General features: G+C 35.9%; 1 protein-coding gene across 12 annotated transcripts in view; it reads left to right on the forward strand.

Moving 5' to 3' along the window:
* Nucleotides 1-20,407, forward strand: part of MPDZ (multiple PDZ domain crumbs cell polarity complex component) — a 99,330-nt gene that overhangs the window by 17,187 nt on the left and 61,736 nt on the right. For 10 of the 12 annotated variants that reach the window (XM_079330452.1, XM_079330453.1, XM_079330448.1 and 7 more), the window contains exons 4-16: nucleotides 849-1,070; nucleotides 1,893-2,032; nucleotides 4,134-4,347; nucleotides 6,260-6,388; nucleotides 7,532-7,735; nucleotides 10,443-10,557; nucleotides 11,623-11,711; nucleotides 13,431-13,626; nucleotides 14,889-14,987; nucleotides 16,912-16,991; nucleotides 17,700-17,846; nucleotides 19,009-19,176; nucleotides 20,162-20,347. In XM_079330452.1, the coding sequence (XP_079186578.1) occupies nucleotides 849-1,070; nucleotides 1,893-2,032; nucleotides 4,134-4,347; nucleotides 6,260-6,388; nucleotides 7,532-7,735; nucleotides 10,443-10,557; nucleotides 11,623-11,711; nucleotides 13,431-13,626; nucleotides 14,889-14,987; nucleotides 16,912-16,991; nucleotides 17,700-17,846; nucleotides 19,009-19,176; nucleotides 20,162-20,347 (1,989 nt within the window). The remainder of the gene's footprint in view (nucleotides 1-848; nucleotides 1,071-1,892; nucleotides 2,033-4,133; nucleotides 4,348-6,259; nucleotides 6,389-7,531; nucleotides 7,736-10,442; nucleotides 10,558-11,622; nucleotides 11,712-13,430; nucleotides 13,627-14,888; nucleotides 14,988-16,911; nucleotides 16,992-17,699; nucleotides 17,847-19,008; nucleotides 19,177-20,161; nucleotides 20,348-20,407) is intronic. The other 2 variants (XM_079330456.1, XM_079330450.1) reach the window with 1 other exon arrangement.

Here is a 20,407-nt window from a genome sequence, read left to right on the forward strand (position 1 = left end):
CAAGTGGGAGGCAAATTTGTCTGGTGTAAAGCAGTATCAATTGACAGTCGAGGAACAAAAGACAAATGAGAGTTTCTGCTTCCCCTAAGTTTTATATCACCAACAGCCATTCATTAGATCGGTTAGCCCAGATCTGCTTGAAAAGAGATGATTTACTATCGTTGTGCAAAACAGAGAATTTTCTTATTTTGTTTTCTGTTCTAAGAAATGTGGATTGTAAACTCTGTCTGTGTAAATGTATGATTGTAAATTTCAGATCAGCCTGGTGGTTTTAGACTTGTTCAGTAGTTTTGTATTTAATCCTAGCTTGTGCAAATAGTCACATTGGTGGCTGTAGTACATAGTGATGTGGAAACCCTGACCTGTGAAATTTGGTTCTCTATGTAGCTGTAAGATTTACTTATTTTTTCATCAATATGGGCTTTTTTTTTTTTTTGTTAATTGTAAAATAACTGATAACATTTTTTTGTCTTTGTTTGCTTTTTGTTTGTTTGTTTGTTTTCCTTAAATACTGATACTGTAGAAAAAATTTGTTCTTGTTTACCTCTAATATATTGATGGAATACTTCAAGATGCTATGATGATGGGAACAAATGCCTTTTAGACAGAGTATGGAAAATAATTTCAGGTTGTTCTAATTAATTTCTTTTGTGTTTTATGCTTGTAGTTCACAAGTTTACATTGGGTATAAATATTGGAGGTAATTTTTCTCCTTTAAATGTCTGTTTAAAATTGCAATTTGGAATTTCGACTACTTCTAATGATCTGTTGGCTGATGATAATGTTCTTACCTAACTAGAAGGTTTCTTCTCTGTCTATAAATCCATGTTCCCTTCAATCTTTTACAGGTAAATATTACATCTTCCATACATTCCAGTGGTGAATTTCCTCAGCTTCTCCATCATGGTGTGAATGTGGGGTCCTTGCCACTTAATGAATCATATTTGTTGGCTCAGCAGAATGGCAGCCCAGCTAATGCATTAGAAGCATCAGTGAGATCCATTACTCCTCAGATTAATGGGAAATTCTCTAGTGATGACTTTGAGCAGCTGATCAGAAACATGTCCCAGGTAACCCTGTCATATAATAACCACAAAATATGGATTGCTGATTATATGAAGATTAAACATGTATGTTTATTTAAAAGCAATTCAGTTACTACACAAACCACAATACCACTTACTGTATAAAATAAAAGTAACCTTTTAGTTTGAGCAGCAATTAGTAAATGAGAAAGCAGTTGAAAAACTAGCCCTGACATAGTCACTCATGAGCTACTGTCCTTCACTGACCAGTGTGTGTATCACAGATCAACATGCCGTTATTTTTCCATGCTCATTGTAGAACTGCTCCTCTATGCATGAGGGAGATACTTTGTTAGAGCATGCTCTTATATGCATAATTAATGAAAGCTAGTTCTGTGACTTTCTTGCAAATAAAATGGAAATTTTGACCTTGCTATACATTGTAGTCTTACTACTTTGCCATAGTAGGCAGAAATAGTGCATGAGTCCCTTCAGAGGCTGAAGCTGGTGTATATAGCCATATATTCTAGGATTTATCTATTTAATCTGTAATAGAGCAAGGTAGGAGAAGTCTAAGGGTTAAGGAGAGCCTTTTTGCATAGTCCAATTTTTTTTGTATTTCTGAAATTCACGACTCCTCTTTTGGGCTGCAATAATACTTATTTCTCAAATATTTTCTGTATGACATCAAGAAATTGGAAAAAAGCAACTATATTTCAGTTATTAGCTTGTATAACCTTGCCCAGCAATAGTTGTCATTATAAATGTTGTTTGCCACATTTATTATTACTGCTTTTCATGTTTTTAAGCTTCGTTAATTTTTAACGTTTTAATATTTGTACCGTTTCTTTAACTTCTGCTGAACAGGGTCGTCTTGTTGAGACAATTGACCTTGTTAAACCTCTAAGTGGTGGTCTGGGCTTCAGCGTTGTGGGACTCAAGAGTGAAAACAGGGGAGAACTAGGAATATTTGTGCAAGAAATCCAGGAGGGAAGTGTGGCGCATAGGTAATACTATTGCTGAATGTGTTACTATATCAAGTGTTAATGTGACACTGCAGTTCAGTTGTGTTAGTACTCTTATTTTTGTGGTACAAAGGCATGTTTATCTCTTCATATTCTGAGCATCATTGCAGATGTAAAATTACATGCCACATTTTATGCAATGTTGGAGCAGGCATCATATGAACTGTTCTTAATTTATAGAAACTATAAGTCATTTCCCTGCAGTTTTAGGAAAAAAGTAGGGAAAAAGTAGGCAGCTACTCTTCTGCATCATGTGTTTTATAGATGAAATGTGTATGCATGTTGATGCACTGAAGAACAATTTGATGCAAAAAAGTCAGCTATGTCTGGCAGTGTTATGTTAGAGTGCCACTAAACAGGTGTGAAACCAACACTTGAAGTCAAGCAACTCTTGACCAGAAGTCAGGGATATTCAGAGATACTCAGCTGATATTATAGGAGCTCAGCAATAATAATAGCTTGCTGAAAGTATGTTTTAGAGTTAAACTCAGATTCCACAGCTAATGTTGAGACAAGTGGCCGTGGGAGCACCCAAACTCAGTGGTAAATGACAGCACCCCTGATTCACTGCAGACAGGTAAGGTGTGTCACTGCTCAGGATTCTCTCCCAAGCTACTTTGTGATTTACTCTGTATGTTGTGTGGAGAGGCTGAGTCTTGTTGGTTTCTCACTGTGCTTTAGGGAGATATTTTTGGATTATTTGTGATCTGAACATTGTAAATTTAAGAATAGCATGGACAAGAGACAAGAACATTATATACAGAGTTACTTGTAGCTAATGAGTTACAAAGTATGCAAGCTTTATATCTCTACAGTATTTTTTAATCTGCCTAATTTCCTCTTGCTCCTTTTGTTTGTTTTTTGGCTTAAGTGGGTTGGTTTTTTTGTTTTGGTTTGGTTTTTTTTTTTCTGTTTGTTTCCTTCTCATTTGACAGATATTTGCTTTTACTTCACTTACTACTTGAAGGTGATACCTATATTTACTGAATCAGGTTCTGCCCAATTCACTGTCAAGAAAAACAGCTCTTACTTATAAGTGAGGAAGGCTCTGGCACTAATAAGTCTTTGAGAGCATTCTGAAAAACAGTTCAAATTCTCAGGTGAAATACTGTGGGTTGAAGCTAGATGGTCTTTTTCTACTTGTCATTTTTCTGCTTGCTCTACCTGAGTTTCTACAGTGTAGGTGCTCACAAAGGCTGTTTTAATAGAGGTCCTTGTTTTCCTTGCTGCCCTTTGTTGTCAAAGCATTGCCACTTTGGGATGCAAATAAATAGTGGAGAAAAGAGAGGGTAATTCAATTATGGAGGCTTCATACACTTTCTTTGGAGTAGATCTGAGGAAGGACTCAGTATGTAATTTTACAGTGATGCTTCCTTTGTCAGAAAGTGAAGAGGATTTTTTAATTTGTTCAGGACTTTTTCCCCCGTACAACAGGGATCTATTTGAACTTTTTTGTTCGGTTTCTTTCTTTGTCCTTCTATTTTTTTTGTTTTTGTTTGGTTTTTTGGGGGGTTTTTTTGGGTTTTTTTTGGGTTTTTTTTGGGGTTTTTTTGTTTTTTTTTGTTTTGTTTTTTGTTTTTTGTTTTTTGTTTATTCTTTTTCTTTTATTTCCTTTTGTTTTTCAGGAAAACAAAATTTGTTTCTGTAACATTGATGAAAGTGTGTTCTACTCCATGATTTGATGAATATTCAGAATGGGTGCACTGAACAGAGTGGGGCACTTGGTTTGTAAAGCCAGAGGCTCAAAGTCAAGGATAAACCTAAGTTCCCAGGCTATGGTTGGGAGCGACTGAGATTAACATGTTTAGTCTCGCATGGGGGTTCAGGGAGAAGAAAGCTGGTTAGGGGGTAGCCAGGGGAAAGTAGCAGTGGGATTAGCTTCAAAGGGAGCAATCACCAGGGTGCCACATCAGCTCCTTTTCAGCAAAACTGCAGGGGGGATTAAAAAAGTGGCGGGAACAGGGACCAGGTTATTAAAAATCCTGGAAAGTTGTCAAAATATTGTAATTTCTGTGACAATGCTTCTTTGTGATTTTTCTTATTTATTTTGTTATCCCCCTTCCTGTTTACACCTATGTGACAGAGATGGAAAGCTGAAGGAAGCAGATCAAATCCTTGCTATTAATGGACAAGCCCTTGATCAGACAATTACACATCAACAGGCTATCAGCATTTTACAGAAAGCAAAAGATAATGTCCAGCTAGTTGTGGCTAGAGGCACTTTTCCTCAGCTCATCAGTCCTGTAGTTTCCCGGTCTCCATCTGCTGCTAGCACAGTTTCAGCTCATTCCAACCCGGTGAGTATAGTCCAAATGTCTGTATTCAGTTCTGGATGTGCATGTACTTACTACATATAGTCTTTTGAGTAATTTTTTGTAACTTGCATGCACATTTTGTCACAGTTCTTGAGGTTTTTCTTCTATTTATCTTTATTGTACCTTTCCCCCTACAAAGAGTAGAAAATATTCAGGCTTGCTAGAGGTAAAAAATCTTCATCTTGGATGTATTCCTTCCTCCCACCTGCCAAATTACCTATATCCAGCAGTGGAAATAAAGCATGTTTACCTTACTTGATGAAGCTTTGAGGTTGCAGTACACAGGAAATTTTTTCTTTGGCTTCTGCTTGAGCAAGCAATTTTCTGAGGCATTGTAATCTGATCTGCTGGATGGGTGCTTTTGTTTGCTTCTCTGTTGTCTACTAGCATGGGAGCTCCATTAAAATTACAAGATGCACTTAAGGACTCCTCAAAAAGCAGCTCTGCTGCAATTATTTTCTTAAGAGAGCTTTTGCACATTTAGGTGTAGATAACACAGTTTAGAATCATGGTGTTATTAATTGTACTTTCTCATCCTCTTACCCCTTGTCCTGGGATGAAACATCCTATATTCAGTTTTTGTGGGTTTTACTGTTTAGTCATCTGTGGCCCTTCTTTAAGGGAGTCAATTACCAGTAGTATAGAGAGCAATCAGTCTGGAAAGAGGAATTGTTTTTAAATGGCTGTTTAATCATTAGCATAAAACCTTTAGTGAAGAAATGTCAGAATTATTCTTTTTTTCTGTGTGCAGCAGTGCAGCTGACTGACTTACCTTTTCCTGCAAGCGCCTAGGAGAAGCCCGTTCTTCTCTGATATTGCTGTGATAAACTTATTTCTCTATGTGATTGCCTCTGTATTCACTTCCCTTGCTTGAAAATATGTTTCTTTAAAAATTCCATAGCTGCTTTTGTTTTTTTTTATCATGCTTTTCCCAGTTCTCATGTTCTTTTCACTTTCAAACACAACATACTAGGAGTAATTCTTTTTCCTGCAGGCTTTGTTTAATCATACTGGATTTATGTTAAGACTGGATCTCCAAACAGGTACCACAGGGCTTTGAGTTTGCAGTACTTTGATTATTCATTAGAAAAAAAGCTTATTTCAAGATTATACCTATTCTAACACCAGCTGTGGTTTTAAATTTCCGTTGAGTTTACTGTGCGAGTTCTTCAGGAGATGAAGAATACCATGAGCTTCCACTTGTCCCTTCAAATAGTGCCCCATGCAAGTGAGCTAGGATTTATCTTTCTTTCAGAGCAGTTTTGATTCTGTCAGAGCACAAAGTCTGCCATCAAACGACTTCATTCTAGTGCTGTTGTCATCAGACAACCCAAGAGACTTTATTACATGGGGTAATTCTGCTACTACCGGCCTCACAATATTTGGTTCTGCTTTCAGCCTTAAAAATACTGAATTGGGATTTTGCTTTTTCCTGTGCTTTGTTATAATGGCTGGTGTGAAGATTTCTGAAGATTTTATTTCCAGTCCTGTATGGTTTTCTAGCAGCAGTATTTACCGAGTACAAAGGGGAATGAAGGTGGGCAGCCCTAGGCTGCTGCCAAAATTCATTCAACAAGTTCTTGAAAGATCCGACTCATTACCCAGCTCTGATTTGCACTGGAGAAGTTCCACTTGTTATAGAATTAGTAATTTAGTGATTAAATATTATGTAATATTACACTTAACAGTAATTGTTAAGAAGGTATTGTATGTCTGTCTTCCTCCAGCTTTCCATTATTAAAAATGTACTCAAGAAATAAGAGAGAATAGCTTGCAAATTCTTACACATATATGAATAATTTGACTTGATACTCTTAAACGTTTTTTTACATATGAACAATTCTATGATTCTATATTTTTTAATCTTTTACATTCTTATATTTATTCCTTTTAGGTTCACTGGCAGCATGTGGAGACCATAGAGCTGGTGAATGATGGCTCAGGTCTGGGATTTGGGATAGTGGGAGGAAAGTCAACTGGAGTGATTGTTAAAACTATCCTCCCAGGAGGGGTGGCTGATCAGGTAAATTCAACCTATCTTACTGTTCAGTAAGGTGTGAAGTTACCCTTTACTTTTATGATCAGATCAAATAGTGGTAGCTTTAATCCAAATAAAATTAAAAAAAAGAAACATGAAACATTAATTCTGGAATTTTTCCTCTGTAAAGATGTGTTTAGTGTGGGAGTCTCTGCATTTGAATATTAAAAATAGATTAGGCTCTAAATCATGTTTTCAAATCCATAACATTATATATGTTTTCTGCATTTAGAGTCAATTATTTCACAACTGTACTGATTGTAATCAGGTGTGTTGGGGTCTGCAAAGATTGACTTGCTGTGCCCTAACAGCTAACAGCATCTGCTTTTCTCTGCTTGTCTGCATCAAGACACAAGCTCTGCTCTTGCCTGAAGGGCTTATGTGAATTGAATTTGGTTATCACAGCTCATTTCAAGCTTGTTCATTGGACAGGTACCTAGGGCTGCGTTAATGATGGTCAAGGATTGAAAAGACCTAGAGACACGTGTTAGTCTTGCAACGATAGCATAGTGACCTGACAGCAGGGCCTGGAGATGCATGGGCAGGATTTATTGCTGCCCTCTTTCCTCTGAACAGATAGATACGTTCCTCTCCCTGTAACACACTTCATATGGCCTAACTTCATGTGACTCTTTTTTATTAATTAAAGGTAAATCAGTAAGAGACTAAACCAGTGTAGAACAATTTAACCAGAAGACTGGAAGAGAGAAATTAATTTTATTTTGAAGTCATGGTTAATCCTGTTCCTACAACGAGTATTTTGTTAGTATCAGCACAAAACTGAATGCTGGTTTTTGGAAGTGTTCTTGAAAATGAAACCTAAAGTTCTGCAATCTATATGCAGGTGTTGTATGCCAGTAGGAGTAGCTGTAACTAAACACAGTTTTATCTCTGTGCTTGAGTGATGTCTTGATGACGGATCTGGATATTTCTGGGGAAATTCCTAGTAAAATTCATGTACCATTAGGCGACCTTCTTTTCTTTTCCATGTTTTCAGGCTATTGACTTGGCATCCAAAAAAAGTCACGTGATTCATATGTCATAGAAATTACTACAGCTATGTGCTTTTTTTCTAAATGTATGATACATGGAATAAATGGTATTTTTTCGTCATTGTTTTTCCTTCAGCATGGAAGACTGTGTAGTGGTGATCACATCCTGAAAATTGGTGATACAGACTTAGCTGGAATGAGCAGTGAGCAGGTGGCACAAGTTCTAAGGCAGTGTGGAAATAGAGTGAAACTGGTAATTGCAAGAGGTCCTGTTGAGGAGCCGCTTCTACCAGCAGTTCCTCCAGGTACACCAGTACCCACCTCTATACCAGAGAAACAGGTAAACAACAGTGAACCTACATAACCCATTGCAAACTTTCTTCCTTTTTGACTACTATTTGGATGTCTTTTGTGTTTATATTCTCAAAAGTTAGGATTTTCTTTCCCAGTGGTGCTATTCTTATCTGACTGTCTGGGAGAATTTAAATGTAATGGGTCCACAGTGCAAGGAACTGTATTCTTGAAGAATTTTTGGGATTTTGGGATTAAGGTTGAGGACTTCTCTAAGTATAATCTAATTAATAGTTTGTTCAGGTTTTCTTGTAAGGTATGTTATTACATTGGAGCAACTGAAGCAATGCAGTCTTTTCTTCAGGATGGAACTAGTTAACATTTTGGCATTTCTCTGTCTGCCTGCCCTTCTTCTTTCCATATAATTTAATCTGTTCATCAGAAATTTTCTCCCTTTGCCAACCAGCATACAGATGCTAATCCTTTCCTACATCACCTGTCATTGCTTATTTGCTAGATGTTTTCTATAAAAAGTAAGCCAGCTGCTACCCTTACTCCCCTGCTGATGATTATACTTATATATATATATTATACTTATACTTATATATATATATTATACTTATATATATACTTATATATATATATTGTTACTCCTCTACAACTGTCAGCTGCTTGAAAATGCTGCAAATATTATCATGACTTGTCAGCTCAAAACCTCTACAAAATAGGTAATTTGCATGTTTGTAACAAAGTTTGGTTTCATGGGAATCATGTTTTGCCACATAAGGCCGTGATTAAATGTGAATATGTGAAGTAAATTAATGAGAGAAGAAAAGGTTTGTTGTTTTTGAGCCTACCCCTAGATAGAATTTTTTGTTTTCCTTTCTCTTGTTGTTTTTCTATACATTTTCTTCAGTTGCAATGTAGATTTGAGACAAGTCACATCAGAAGAGAAGTCCTTGCAATTTATGCATTATTATTATGTAACAATTGGTGATGGTGGTACCATCATTTTGTCCATTGTAGTGATGTCTGTGAAACCCTAACATGATTTCATCCTATTTTGGAGCTATAAGGCAAAGAAAGCTAGTATTAACACGGAGGCTTCTAAGCATCAAAGATGAGTGACAAACTGGTACTTTTGTGTCTTAGAGTCTTTTATATGAGGCATGTAAAACCTTTCTGCATTTTAGATAAAGGCATTGATATCTCTCAAAATAAAAGCTGAATTTAATCTGTGTATATTTCTGCAGTATTTGCCTTTTTGAGATTATATGATGCAATCGTAAAAGATGTATCTGCAGCTGCCGAATATATACAATTTCTGCTACTGTCAAATAGCTCAAAGCAGAAAAAAGGGCAAATTTGAGGTTTTTGCCACCTTCCCAATTTGCTTAGGTTTCAATATGTCTTTCCTGGTACTTCTCTCGTGGCAGGAGGCAGGCTGTTTTTAATCAGCTCCTGCCTACACAAAGGCACATTCTTGAAAGGGGCACTGTGTTAGCAATCATGCAAAACTCACTGATTTGAGTCTGGAGTGAATTTGATGATTCAAACGGCTTGATTTTTTAGTTTCTTGCTATCAGATACAATGTGGACAGAGTCTTCATGATACTCTTAAAACTATTATTGAGACCAAAATGACTTTGCAAAATGGACACTTCTTGTCATATTACCTGCACGTCTATCCTGTAAAAATTCCTGAGGCTATCGGAATTAGATCTTTTTTAGTGGCATTACCTGTGGCCAAAACAATCCTTTGTTTTCAATCAGAGGGATGATTAATGCATTAGAAATTTATTTTTCTTGTGTTTAATTTGTGCTTTATCTGATAAAGAGCTCAAATCAGATTATTTTTTGGCAAGTAGCATCATAGCTCTCCTTAAGTCTTTTTTGGCTCATACTTACGTAGTCAAACTGGGTTTAGTTAGTATCTGCCTGGTTGCCGTATTGGCACTCAAAAAAAATGTGCTGCTATTTGGCATGCAGAAGGGACAGAATAAAAACTTAATACAGATTCCCCTGTTGTTAAAATGGGATTTTAATATGTATTCCACATTCATTATCAGTATGTAATTAAATAGTCTCAAAATTCGTTGTTATTGAAATTCAGAGTTATAGCAGGTATTAATGAAGATTGTATTTATTTAGCTAGCTGGAAGTATAATTGTTACAGTCTAGAACAAAATTTTTAAGTCTTTCAAAAGCAAGAAATGTAATTGCCTGACTAATAATAGCTTTCAGTATATTTTAAACTTGCAAGTTTTAAAAAGATACCTATAGTTAATGAAGAGAAATTTGGACAAATAGAATACAAAATACAGTTTGGGGATTTTTTGTCTTTTTGATAACACAGCACTCTAACACTGGTTCTGAGGAGAATGGCTTTTCTGCTGGAAAGGCAGCAAGCTACATATTCATATACTTATATATGTAACTTACTGTACAAGAAATTCATTATTCAATTTGTACTTATTTCCCCAGTTATTTTAGCCATTAAAAACTATCTGATAGATTAAAGGTAATATGTGTCCCAGAGTGGTGGGGTGAGGAGGATATGACGTGCCCTGCATTGCTTTACCATGAGGAATGTTACCTACTTCTGGCTTCTTTGATGAACAGCAAATAAGAAGAGAAGCAAATTTCATACTTTGTTTTTTTGTGTTTGTATCTAATTTTATGTGTTACTGACATTAAAGAATGTGGTGAATCTTTAAAGAAAAAAAGTGTCGTTTGTAATCCTCTTTTCTTTTCAGGATGATGCTTCTATTGCTAGCTGTGAAGATGGGGAGAAATTTAATGTTGAACTCACTAAAAACAACCAGGGTTTAGGAATAACTATTGCTGGTTACATTGGAGACAAGATATCAGGTAGTTGTTGATTCCTGCACTTTATTATGCAGTCGAATGAATATTATGGTATACGTGCATCAAAGACTTTATTTTTGTTTAGCTTCTCTTAGAAAAAACACTAACCATCTAAAATCCGTTTGAAATTTATAAAGGAAGCATAATTGTTTTCCTTTGTAAAAAGGATGTTCAGAATAAAAGCAATCAATATTATTATAAAATCCCAACTCGGTATTTTTAAAATCAGTTTTTATCTTCACTTTTGGCTAAACTTGTGCTTGTGAAATAATGGTAAAATAAGTTGAGCCCTTTTTTTCTAGAAATAGCCTTCTTACCCGGCAACACAACAGCATTCTAAATATTTTTTAGACATTGTTATTAATTTTTAAACAATGTGTATAATGCTGCTAGCACATCATAAATTATTTCTGATTGAAAATCAGAAATTGATAAGAATTTCATTCTGATTCAAAAGGAGTAACTAGTTAGTAACTAAGAGATTTCATGGGGTTCTTTTGTTTAATTTTCTAGTTTCTTTGGGGTTTTTAAAACTTTTATGGCCTTTTTATCTCATAGTGATAACTGAAGGTAAAAACTGGTTCAACTGTAAGTTGTCCTGTTTCTTATAATATTCTTAATTTGGCAATCCAAACATGCATTTTCTTAAGCTATTTTTAAGTACACAGGAAATTCAGAAATTACCGGATTAGTGTACTCAAACTGAATTTTCTGTTCACATTTGGCAAAAATCAAAGATGTATTTTTTGTCTGTTGGTTCCAACATTTAGATTAAAGTATGTTAGAATATTTCTTGTTTTGCATCAAGAATTGTGAATTTGGTGTTGTGAGGTTTTAAACGAAACCTGATCCAGTGCAAACAGACATTAATCTAACTCATTCTTTATGACGATAATAATATATGTTTTTCTTAAATCATTGCTTTTTTTATGATTCTTTTATTATCGTACTTAGAGATTGTGTTTTCTTTTATATTTTCCCCTGCTTTGACTGATGCTTTTAGTTGCATTATTTAAATTGTTTCTTAATAAATTAGTTAACTTAATTTTCCCTGTTCTTTTATCCCAGAACCTTCTGGTATCTTTGTGAAAAGTATTACAAAAGGCAGTGCTGTTGAACATGATGGCAGGATCCATGTGGGAGATCAAATTATAGTTGTAAGTAAACGCAGGGAGAACTGGGATTGCTTGTCTACAAGACTCTGCTTCTTTATATTGCAAAGAAATGCTCATGTAGTACTTGTATAAAATAGTTAGGATCAGTGCTGCAGTCCTTTTCTGACAGAGTATCTCATCACATGCTTTCTGATTATGTGACCTGTACGTAACTTGTATTTCTTTAAAAAAAGTCTGCATTGTATGTGAGAACATATCATTATATACGCTCCATATCAGAAGGAAGTAAGTCTGAAATTTCAAAATTTGATTCAAATTGATTCAAACTGTTTTCAAAATTATTTTAAAAAGTGCATCAATAAAGTTTTAGTTCTTCAGAGTAAGAAGAACACATTTTCATCCATAAACTGTTGGTTCTGTGGTGGAAATCAGGTCCTGAATGCAGGGAGTGCATTTTTCTGTCTCTCATAGATCTGTCCTTGCATTTGTGTGAAGATAGGACTAAGAACAGGTAATGGTCTCTCTCCAGAAGTGCCTGCGTGTTTTTTTTTGTGGAATTGTATATCTTTTTTGTAATGATTTACATGCTGAGTACAAATGGCTAAAATGGATTATTCCATTATTCCATTTTCATCTTCTCCTGCAAATGCAGGGGGAGAAAATTATTTCAGTGATCTCAGACACAGAAGAATAAAAAACATTTTTAAAATAGGATTTATTTAAGTGTGGAGGAAAAACTAAATAGTCCCACCTGATTTTTAGTTACTTTAGATTTAGAAGGATTTCAGAGAAGGACAACAAATAACTAAGGGTCCAGGGAATTAATTCTTCATATAGGAGGACTTAAAATTATGTGTATTGTGTAGGTAGGCAGAAACAAATACAGGAGTCAAAGAGCATAGTATTGCAAGAAGTATTTGAGAAATTTAAGGCACTGTGGGGTAGATGTAGAACTAATAGGATATTATGGAGTTCGCAGGGAGAAGAATAAAATATGGTGGGTGCTAGATAGGGATGATGGGAAAGAATTGAGAAATGCTGAAGTTTTGAATTTAAAAAAAAAATAATTAAGAAGATAATCAAATAGTTTCAGACAGAGAAGACCAACATTTTATTCTTTATTCAAATGATGAACCAGCTATAACATCTGTCTAGTTGCAACAGTATTCTGTTTGGAAATTGGACTTCACGATGTCCATTAGTATAGTATAGTATAGTATAGTATAGTATAGTATAGTATAGTATAGTATAGTATAGTATAGTATAGTATAGTATAGTATAGTATAGTATAGTTCTCTCAAGTTTACTTGACCTCAGAATGGCTGCACTCTGAAGGTCTGTCTACCAGAATGAATCAATGTGTGTCTCCTTACTCTTCTCTCTCCAGAGCTCGTAGCCATGGCTGTGTCGGTTTATTCACCCATTTTCTCCTCAGAGGTGGGGGTGGCTGAAGTGGTTGAGTGGACAGGTGCACAATGTGCCCTGCACAGCACATGCTGTATCCTCTACCACGTTGCAGAGCACATCTGCCTGGCCACACCATGGCGGGCACTCATCCCCTCTTTGGTGCTGGTTGTCACCTAGCTTTAGGGTACTCCAGTGGGAGTGCTTAGCACATCCAATTACATAAAGTTGTATGGGTTTTGTGCTTGCCCCTCCACTCAGTTTTTGCTTAGGCTAACAGATGCTGAGAGCTCACTGCATTGTTTTACTCTGAACTTTTTCTCCCTGGGTGAATTGAAAGGCTGCTTAATCCTGCAGGTGGATGGAACAAATCTTCAGGGTTTTACTAACCAGCAAGCAGTTGACGTTTTGCGGCACACAGGACAAACAGTTCAGCTCACTTTGATCAGAAGGGGTCTTAAGCAGGAAAATCGTATTCCACCCCAGGAGGACTTCAGTACTCCTGTTGAAAAGGACTTGCTATTCCAAGCAATGGATAGTACCAGAACCAAAGGTAATTAAAACTGGCTTTGCTGTAAAGTTGGATTGAATGTTTTTCTTCTCAATTGTAAATTGTAAATAAAATGGGCCAGATTCATTCTGGGTGGCTATTACAGATGTCTGAGCTGCTATACATGAAGGTGGAATTTTGTCTACTACAGTTTGATTAATCTTTTAGACACAGTGGAATTATTTGCTACATTTTCAAGGTGAGCATTGAAAGTTCTCTGCATTGCCCTTCTGGCTGAATTGCTTCAAAACTTTGATCCTTCAGATGTTTGAATGAAGGCAGCAAATGCAATTCATGCTCAAGAGTGAGAGCTGCATTCAAAAGTAATTAGAGAAATACCCTCCTTGATGACCATAATCAATCTCATCCCCTTTTACTCTTGCCTGTTGCAAACTGCAGAGAGAAGTAGACTGTATTTATGGGCTGATTGGGCATTGATAATGCATGTGTAAAAAGAGCAGTAGTAATTTTGCTGCTGATGACACGAGATTAGTGCAGCTTTATTATACATATTCTACATATATTTGAGTATATGTGCCACATCTTGAAAGTCAGTATGTTTGAATGGAAGCTATCTGCACAGGGGCTAGAAGCACAAGACAGCTGCTTGTGTTATAGTTTGATGTCAATGAAAGTATGTCACAAGTAATCAATGGAGGCCTAATCCCCATCTCACACAAGATTTTCAGAGCCAGTAGCATGTTACCTGTGTGTCATCCTCTCCCACGTTTAACAAGAAGTGTAGACCAAGTTTTCTGAATCCTGTTTCTCCAGCCAGCAAGTGTTTAAGACATCGGACAGGCAGTAAAATATATAATAAAACTTGGTGGTAGGAGAGGTTTTCTACATGTGAAAAGTGTGTCAGGTGTGCAGGTCTTCAAGGCTGAAGCATTTTTGTTTCCAGTGTCAGCTTTTATAATTTCATTAAGAAAAAAAAAATTATTACAAGAATGCTAAAGAATATTATATTTATGTGTATTTTCATTCATTCATAGAAATGCAGGTACTGATATTTGTGCTGGGTTTTTTGTACATTTTTTTTCATTGAAAACTCACTGGAGAAGGCAAAGCATTTACAGTAGACGATATCATCAAAATGTGATGTTTCTTCTGGGCTACCTGTGCCAGATTCCATTTGCTAAATCTGGGTACTCTGAAGTCCAGTGAAAGAGAGAGTTGGTGTTTCAGAGCATACCTGTGAGCTTGATGAGTATTGTAACATATGAAATAGCTAAATAGCTGAAAAGATTTCTTCTTTTTTTCAGATAACAATGAAACAGAACAGGGATCCCCATCACTGCCTTGCAGTGCCAGAGTGGTAAATATTGGAGATGACATGAAACAACAGGAAACAGGTTCTCAAGGTTTAATATTTTTTTATGTGAAAATGCACTTCTGTGTGCTTATGCAAAGATCAAGTGTTTTGTGTGTCTTTCCATCTTCTGCGAGCTCTGTAGCTGAGGAAGAATTAGAAAGCCAAAGTAGTAAAGCACTCTTAATCGTAAGTGCTGTAGGAGCAGGATTACTGTATGTGTCTAAAAATAATGGTATGCTGAAGATATCACCTGAACCCGTCTGCTTTGGCTACTTGCTGAACTCTCTCCTAGTCTAGCTTTGCATATCTACTCTTTTTAGTCTAGTCTAGATAAAAAAAAAAATTTCTTCCCATTCCCTGTTATCTTTCTAGTTGTCTGCAGCTGCCCAGCTATAGTTCCAGAACTTCTATATCTGATAAATTTCCTTTTCACAAATTCTTAAGATTACATTTATTTCATTTAGTATTCTCTGGTAATGTCTGAAACTCAGTCAGTTCTGGTACACTGATATTCTCCAAATTTTCCCGTACTCTTTGTCAAAATTCCTATTTTCCACTGGGTATTTTTTTCCTGCTTGATCTCCTAGAACACTGTTTGGCATTTCAGAAGCCCTGTGTGATGATATGCTTTTCAGATTCAGATGTAACTTCATGGGTAACATTTTTGTGCTTCCGGAGTAAAAGAGGGAACTGAAAAGTTCTGTAATACCTCATGCTTTCTGATTTTCTTGGATAGCTGAAGGAATTTCTTTTTAATGTCTTTCCTTCAGATACTGCTGGGTCTTGGTTTTGGGGAAGCTGTTGTCACATTTAAATGCCATGTAACATCTCACTTTGTATTTAGTAATGTCTCTGAGCCGTGACTAGACTTGAAACCCTGTCCTAGGTTCTTAATAATTTTCTATTCTTACTGAAATCAGTGGAATTTGAGAACTTTCTTATGAAAAAAGAAACCTTCTAATGAAGGTTCTTGCCTTTGCCTGTGATGAGCACTCAGATCTGAAGAGTTTGATACTTACTGTAGACACAGCCCACACCATGGACTTTGAATATGTAGGATCCTCTTAAACCTGCTATGTTTGTTGGCTGTTGTAGCTAAATACATGTAATATTTAATGCTTTTTATTGGTTTCTGCCATAGAGCCTAGACGATGTTGATGAAGGGAAAAGGAGCAGGAGGAAAACATTTTTCTGTTTTTCAAACCTGCAAATAAACTTCCAATCAAATTAAGATTTATGACTGTTTGCTACCTGTCCTGTCTCTCTGTCACTATACTTCTCTCCCTTCCTTCCTTTCCAAGTTTGTTGCGGTTCTTTAGCTGTTGAAATTTAATCTCATTGTATGTGAGCATATATGTGAGTCTAGGGAGGAAAAACCAAAGAGATTGGTCTTCTTGGGTTCCATTACTGACCTCTAAGGCTTACAGTTTCTGAAAAGTCTTTCACAGTTTTGCTCATTTTAAAAATAATTTTTAAAAAAATCTCCAGATTGTGTCTTTTCGACATTCTCTGTAAAATATAAGGTCTGTCCAAAAGGATCAATGTGCAGTTTAGTTTTAAGTATTTTAGCCATCCCCCTGAATCAATCTGATCAGCCCATGTGTAGTGTGATTTAACATAGGGCTTGAATGCAACCTTTTCATTTCCTTTGTATTATTATCTTGAAAAATTGCAAAAAAATTGACTCATGTCTGAGGCAAGTATTGTCCTTTCTTCCTAGCTACATACTATTTGACTGAACTTCATGTCATTGAAAATATGCTGTTAGTTTTGCATGATTAAAATCTTAATTCTGCTTTGTGAGTTTTTGCTCTGGTAAAGCTTGGTGAGATTAAACATGCCACGTTTTTAGGAGAGTTCTGACATCATGGGAGTGATTGTGTCATTGTGTGTATTCCATATACTTTATCAGTTATAGGAGTTGACTAGGTTTTTTAATTCTTTGTCACAGTAATCTTAAATATAAATTTTAGATTTCCAGCTAACTAATACAGAAGAAGCAGCTGCAAAGATAAAATGGCAGAGAATTATGGGTTCGAATTATGAAATAGTGGTATGTAAATTTTGTTTACTATTGTTAAATATGTATCTATTTCATCCATGCATCTATTATGTTGACAACGTATGGATAGAAATATGTTTGTATTGTATTTCATGTATGAAAATTGCACATGCGCTCCTTTGTATGTTGAGATTATTTTAATTATAGACTTTGAATGTAGATATGTATTTTTCTCTATTTTATCAAAACCATAACAGTCTTGTTGAGATTACTGTGCCCGTGACTATTGTCTCACCGATTTTCTAGCTTAGGATGACAAATGTGTATTAGAGAAAAAATAATATTTAGTATGAACTTCAAAACTCCCTTCATTAGCTAGACTTGAAAGTTCATTCTCATTCTGCACAGTATAAATTATTTCACATAATGGTGTAAATAATGCATAGAACGTATACTGTAGATACAGAAGAAAAATAGCATCTCAGTTTAGGAGATAGTGCAAATTGCATGTCATAAATGCAGAAATATGTATTATTAGATATATTGTTGCCATAAGCGGTTCCCATTTATTGCAAAGTGGTGTGATCAATGCCAATAACTGATTAATGAGTCTGTTTTTACCTGATTGTCCCCATTATATGATAATATTTCTGGTTTCTCATTTCTGGAATTTTGACTTTGTTGCATGTAAATTGAAATGGAAAACAATAGATCTGGCTGTAAATATGACAAATGTAACCATTTCTTCATCTTATTTAGGTGGCTGTGGTTAGCAAATTTAGTGAAAGCAGTGGGTTAGGCATAAGCCTTGAAGCTACAGTGGGCCATCATTTCATCAGATCTATCTTACCTGAAGGGCCGGTTGGACGAAGTGGCAAGCTGTTCAGTGGAGATGAGCTGTTGGAAGTAAGATAAAGTACTGCTTTATCTTAGTGTACATCCAGTAAGGTTTTTGAGCAGTAAGTTTCTTCTCATAGGTTATGACCATGGGAATAACAGCCTGCCAGTTAGTGTTTGAGTCGTCAACTTCATATGTGCTTATATATATTTATGTGCGTACATAGATTTCTCAGCTGATTTTTCAGTACAGTTCCGTGTCTCTGTCATGGTCTAAGCTCGGCTGGCAAGTAAGCACTATGCACCCACTTGCTTACCCACAGCACTAATCCCCAGCCTGGTGGGATGAAGAGAAGAATCAAAAATAAAACCTTGTAAGTTGACATAATGGCAGTTTAATAATTTAAACAAAGTAAAGTATAATCATCATCATCATCATAGCAAAAAGGGATAAAAAACCTTCAAGTGATGCACAATGGAAGTCTTCACCACCTGCTGACCCATGCCAGACCCTGTCCCTGACCCATTGATCAGTGCACCTTCCAGTTAACTCCCCAGTTAATATACTGGGGGCATGATGCTCTAGGGTGTGGAATATTGCTTTGGCCAGTTTGGGTCACTTACCCCAGCTGTGCTCCCTCATAGCTTTTCTTTCTTTTTTTGTACTTCCTCACTGGCAGAGCATAAGACATCAAAAAGTCCTTGATACAGCTTAGCAGCAACCAAAATATTGCTGCGTTATTAAAGTTATTCTTGTGCTGAATCCAAAACATAGCACTTCACAGCTATTGAGAATAAATTAACCCTATCCCAGCTGAAACCAAGACAGTCATCAAAAGAGAATATGTAGTGAAAGCATTAAGATTGGATAGGACTATCCCAACTCAGTGAAGGGACTAAACACCTAATTGCTTTTCTTAGAATTAAGATGTGAATTTAGTTTGCATGAATATGAGAGACATGAAGCTACACTGTGCGTAGTGTTTGTAGGGTGGTGCCATGCAATTTAAAATACTATACCTTCAATTCAGTATGCACCTTGGTGCTGAGCACCAAATTGAGTAGAAATTATGGGTTAAAAGTGTCTATTAGCATGGGAATTTTTGTCGCTTTTATTTTTTAACAAGATGATTAGTGAGTTGGGATTTGCTTGGGGTTTTTTAACTCATTTTTGTTATTGTGTTTAAAATACTCTATAGTTCTAACCACTGTGTATTCTTTATTTATTGAGGTGAATGAGATTTCTCTGCTTGGAGAAAACCACAAGGATGTGGTCAATATCTTGAAAGAGCTGCCTATTAAGGTGACAATGGTGTGCTGTCGTCCAGTAGCTCCACCTGTCACTCAACCAGAAATACTGGAGAGTCTAAGCCTTTCTGAGGTTCAGCTCACAGAAAAGGTATTTTGTCTTCAAACAGTCGCTGAAAATGATAATTGCCTTGCGAAAAAAAGAGAAATATTAAGTTCTTCTACGTGATTAGAAATATATTTTAATATTTTTTTTATTGGAGCCAGACAAATAGGAAATAGCAAATAATGTTTATTGGCTATTTTTTAGGCTACCAGAAGATATGAATCCTGGCTGGTCATAGGCAAAAATATTCTAGGATGTAGGGCTATCTTTCTAAGTACTGTACTTCTTGTTCTGTAGGAAGATACAGTAGTATAGCAAGTTGAACTGTGGGCTCTTTAGAATCTGAATGTATTTTATCTAGTTTTGAACTTTGCTTTCTGGATTTATGTTGTGCATAACTGTGTTTGCATTCCTTGACTGACACTTCTGTTGCTAGTAAGTGCTTAGCTCTGGGCAGCCTGGTGAGCTAAGCACTGTAGGAATGGCCTAGGGTGCAATATATGAAGCAATAGTAATTTTATGAAAAGAGAATCAGTTAACTCTGAGTTCTGAGCAAGGCATCATATTCAGCTTATAGTTTCTAAACTTCTCTATGAAACCAAGTGAAGAAGAGACTGAAGAACATGCTGTGTGTACGTATTTGTTTGTTGTTGCTTTTATTAAATGTTTATTAAATATATGATTACATTTAATGAAGGCATATTTAAGACATACCATTTAATAGCATGTGTTTCCTGTATGTTTGGATGTATATACTAATAAAGTTCTTTGAAGATTATTATTTGGCAGAAATTCTATTTTTTAAAATATTTTTCTAGTGAGTTGCTTAAAATATTTGCAGTTTAGTTATAAAGGATATTTGAATTTTCTGCTAGGTTTATCAGAGTTTGTTAAATCTCCTGTGTGCTTGCCCTTCTGTGTTTAGAGATACATCACTTAGGTTTTATCTTGTTTTTTGTAAGCAGGGTTTTGTCTCTAAAGAATCTCAAGTGATTTCATTTTATTGATGAATGTTTACTGTTTTTGTCAGGGTCATGTAGAACTTGGATTCATTGGCTCCTCAGACACAGAAGGAACAACTTTGGAAAGAGCTGATGAGGGTCAGAGTATGGAAGAGATGCAGAGCTCATCTTTGGCAATGTGGGAAACAGAAGTACAGTGCATTGAGCTGGAGAAGGGGAGTATGGGACTTGGATTTAGCATCTTGGACTATCAGGTAACTTCTGCAATTCTTTGGATGGAGGAAAAAATACTTCGTATTGTTTGCAGCATGTTC

The sequence above is a fragment of the Erithacus rubecula genome, assembly GCF_903797595.1.
Source record: "Erithacus rubecula genome assembly, chromosome: Z".
NCBI classification, from domain to species: Eukaryota; Metazoa; Chordata; class Aves; order Passeriformes; family Muscicapidae; genus Erithacus; species Erithacus rubecula.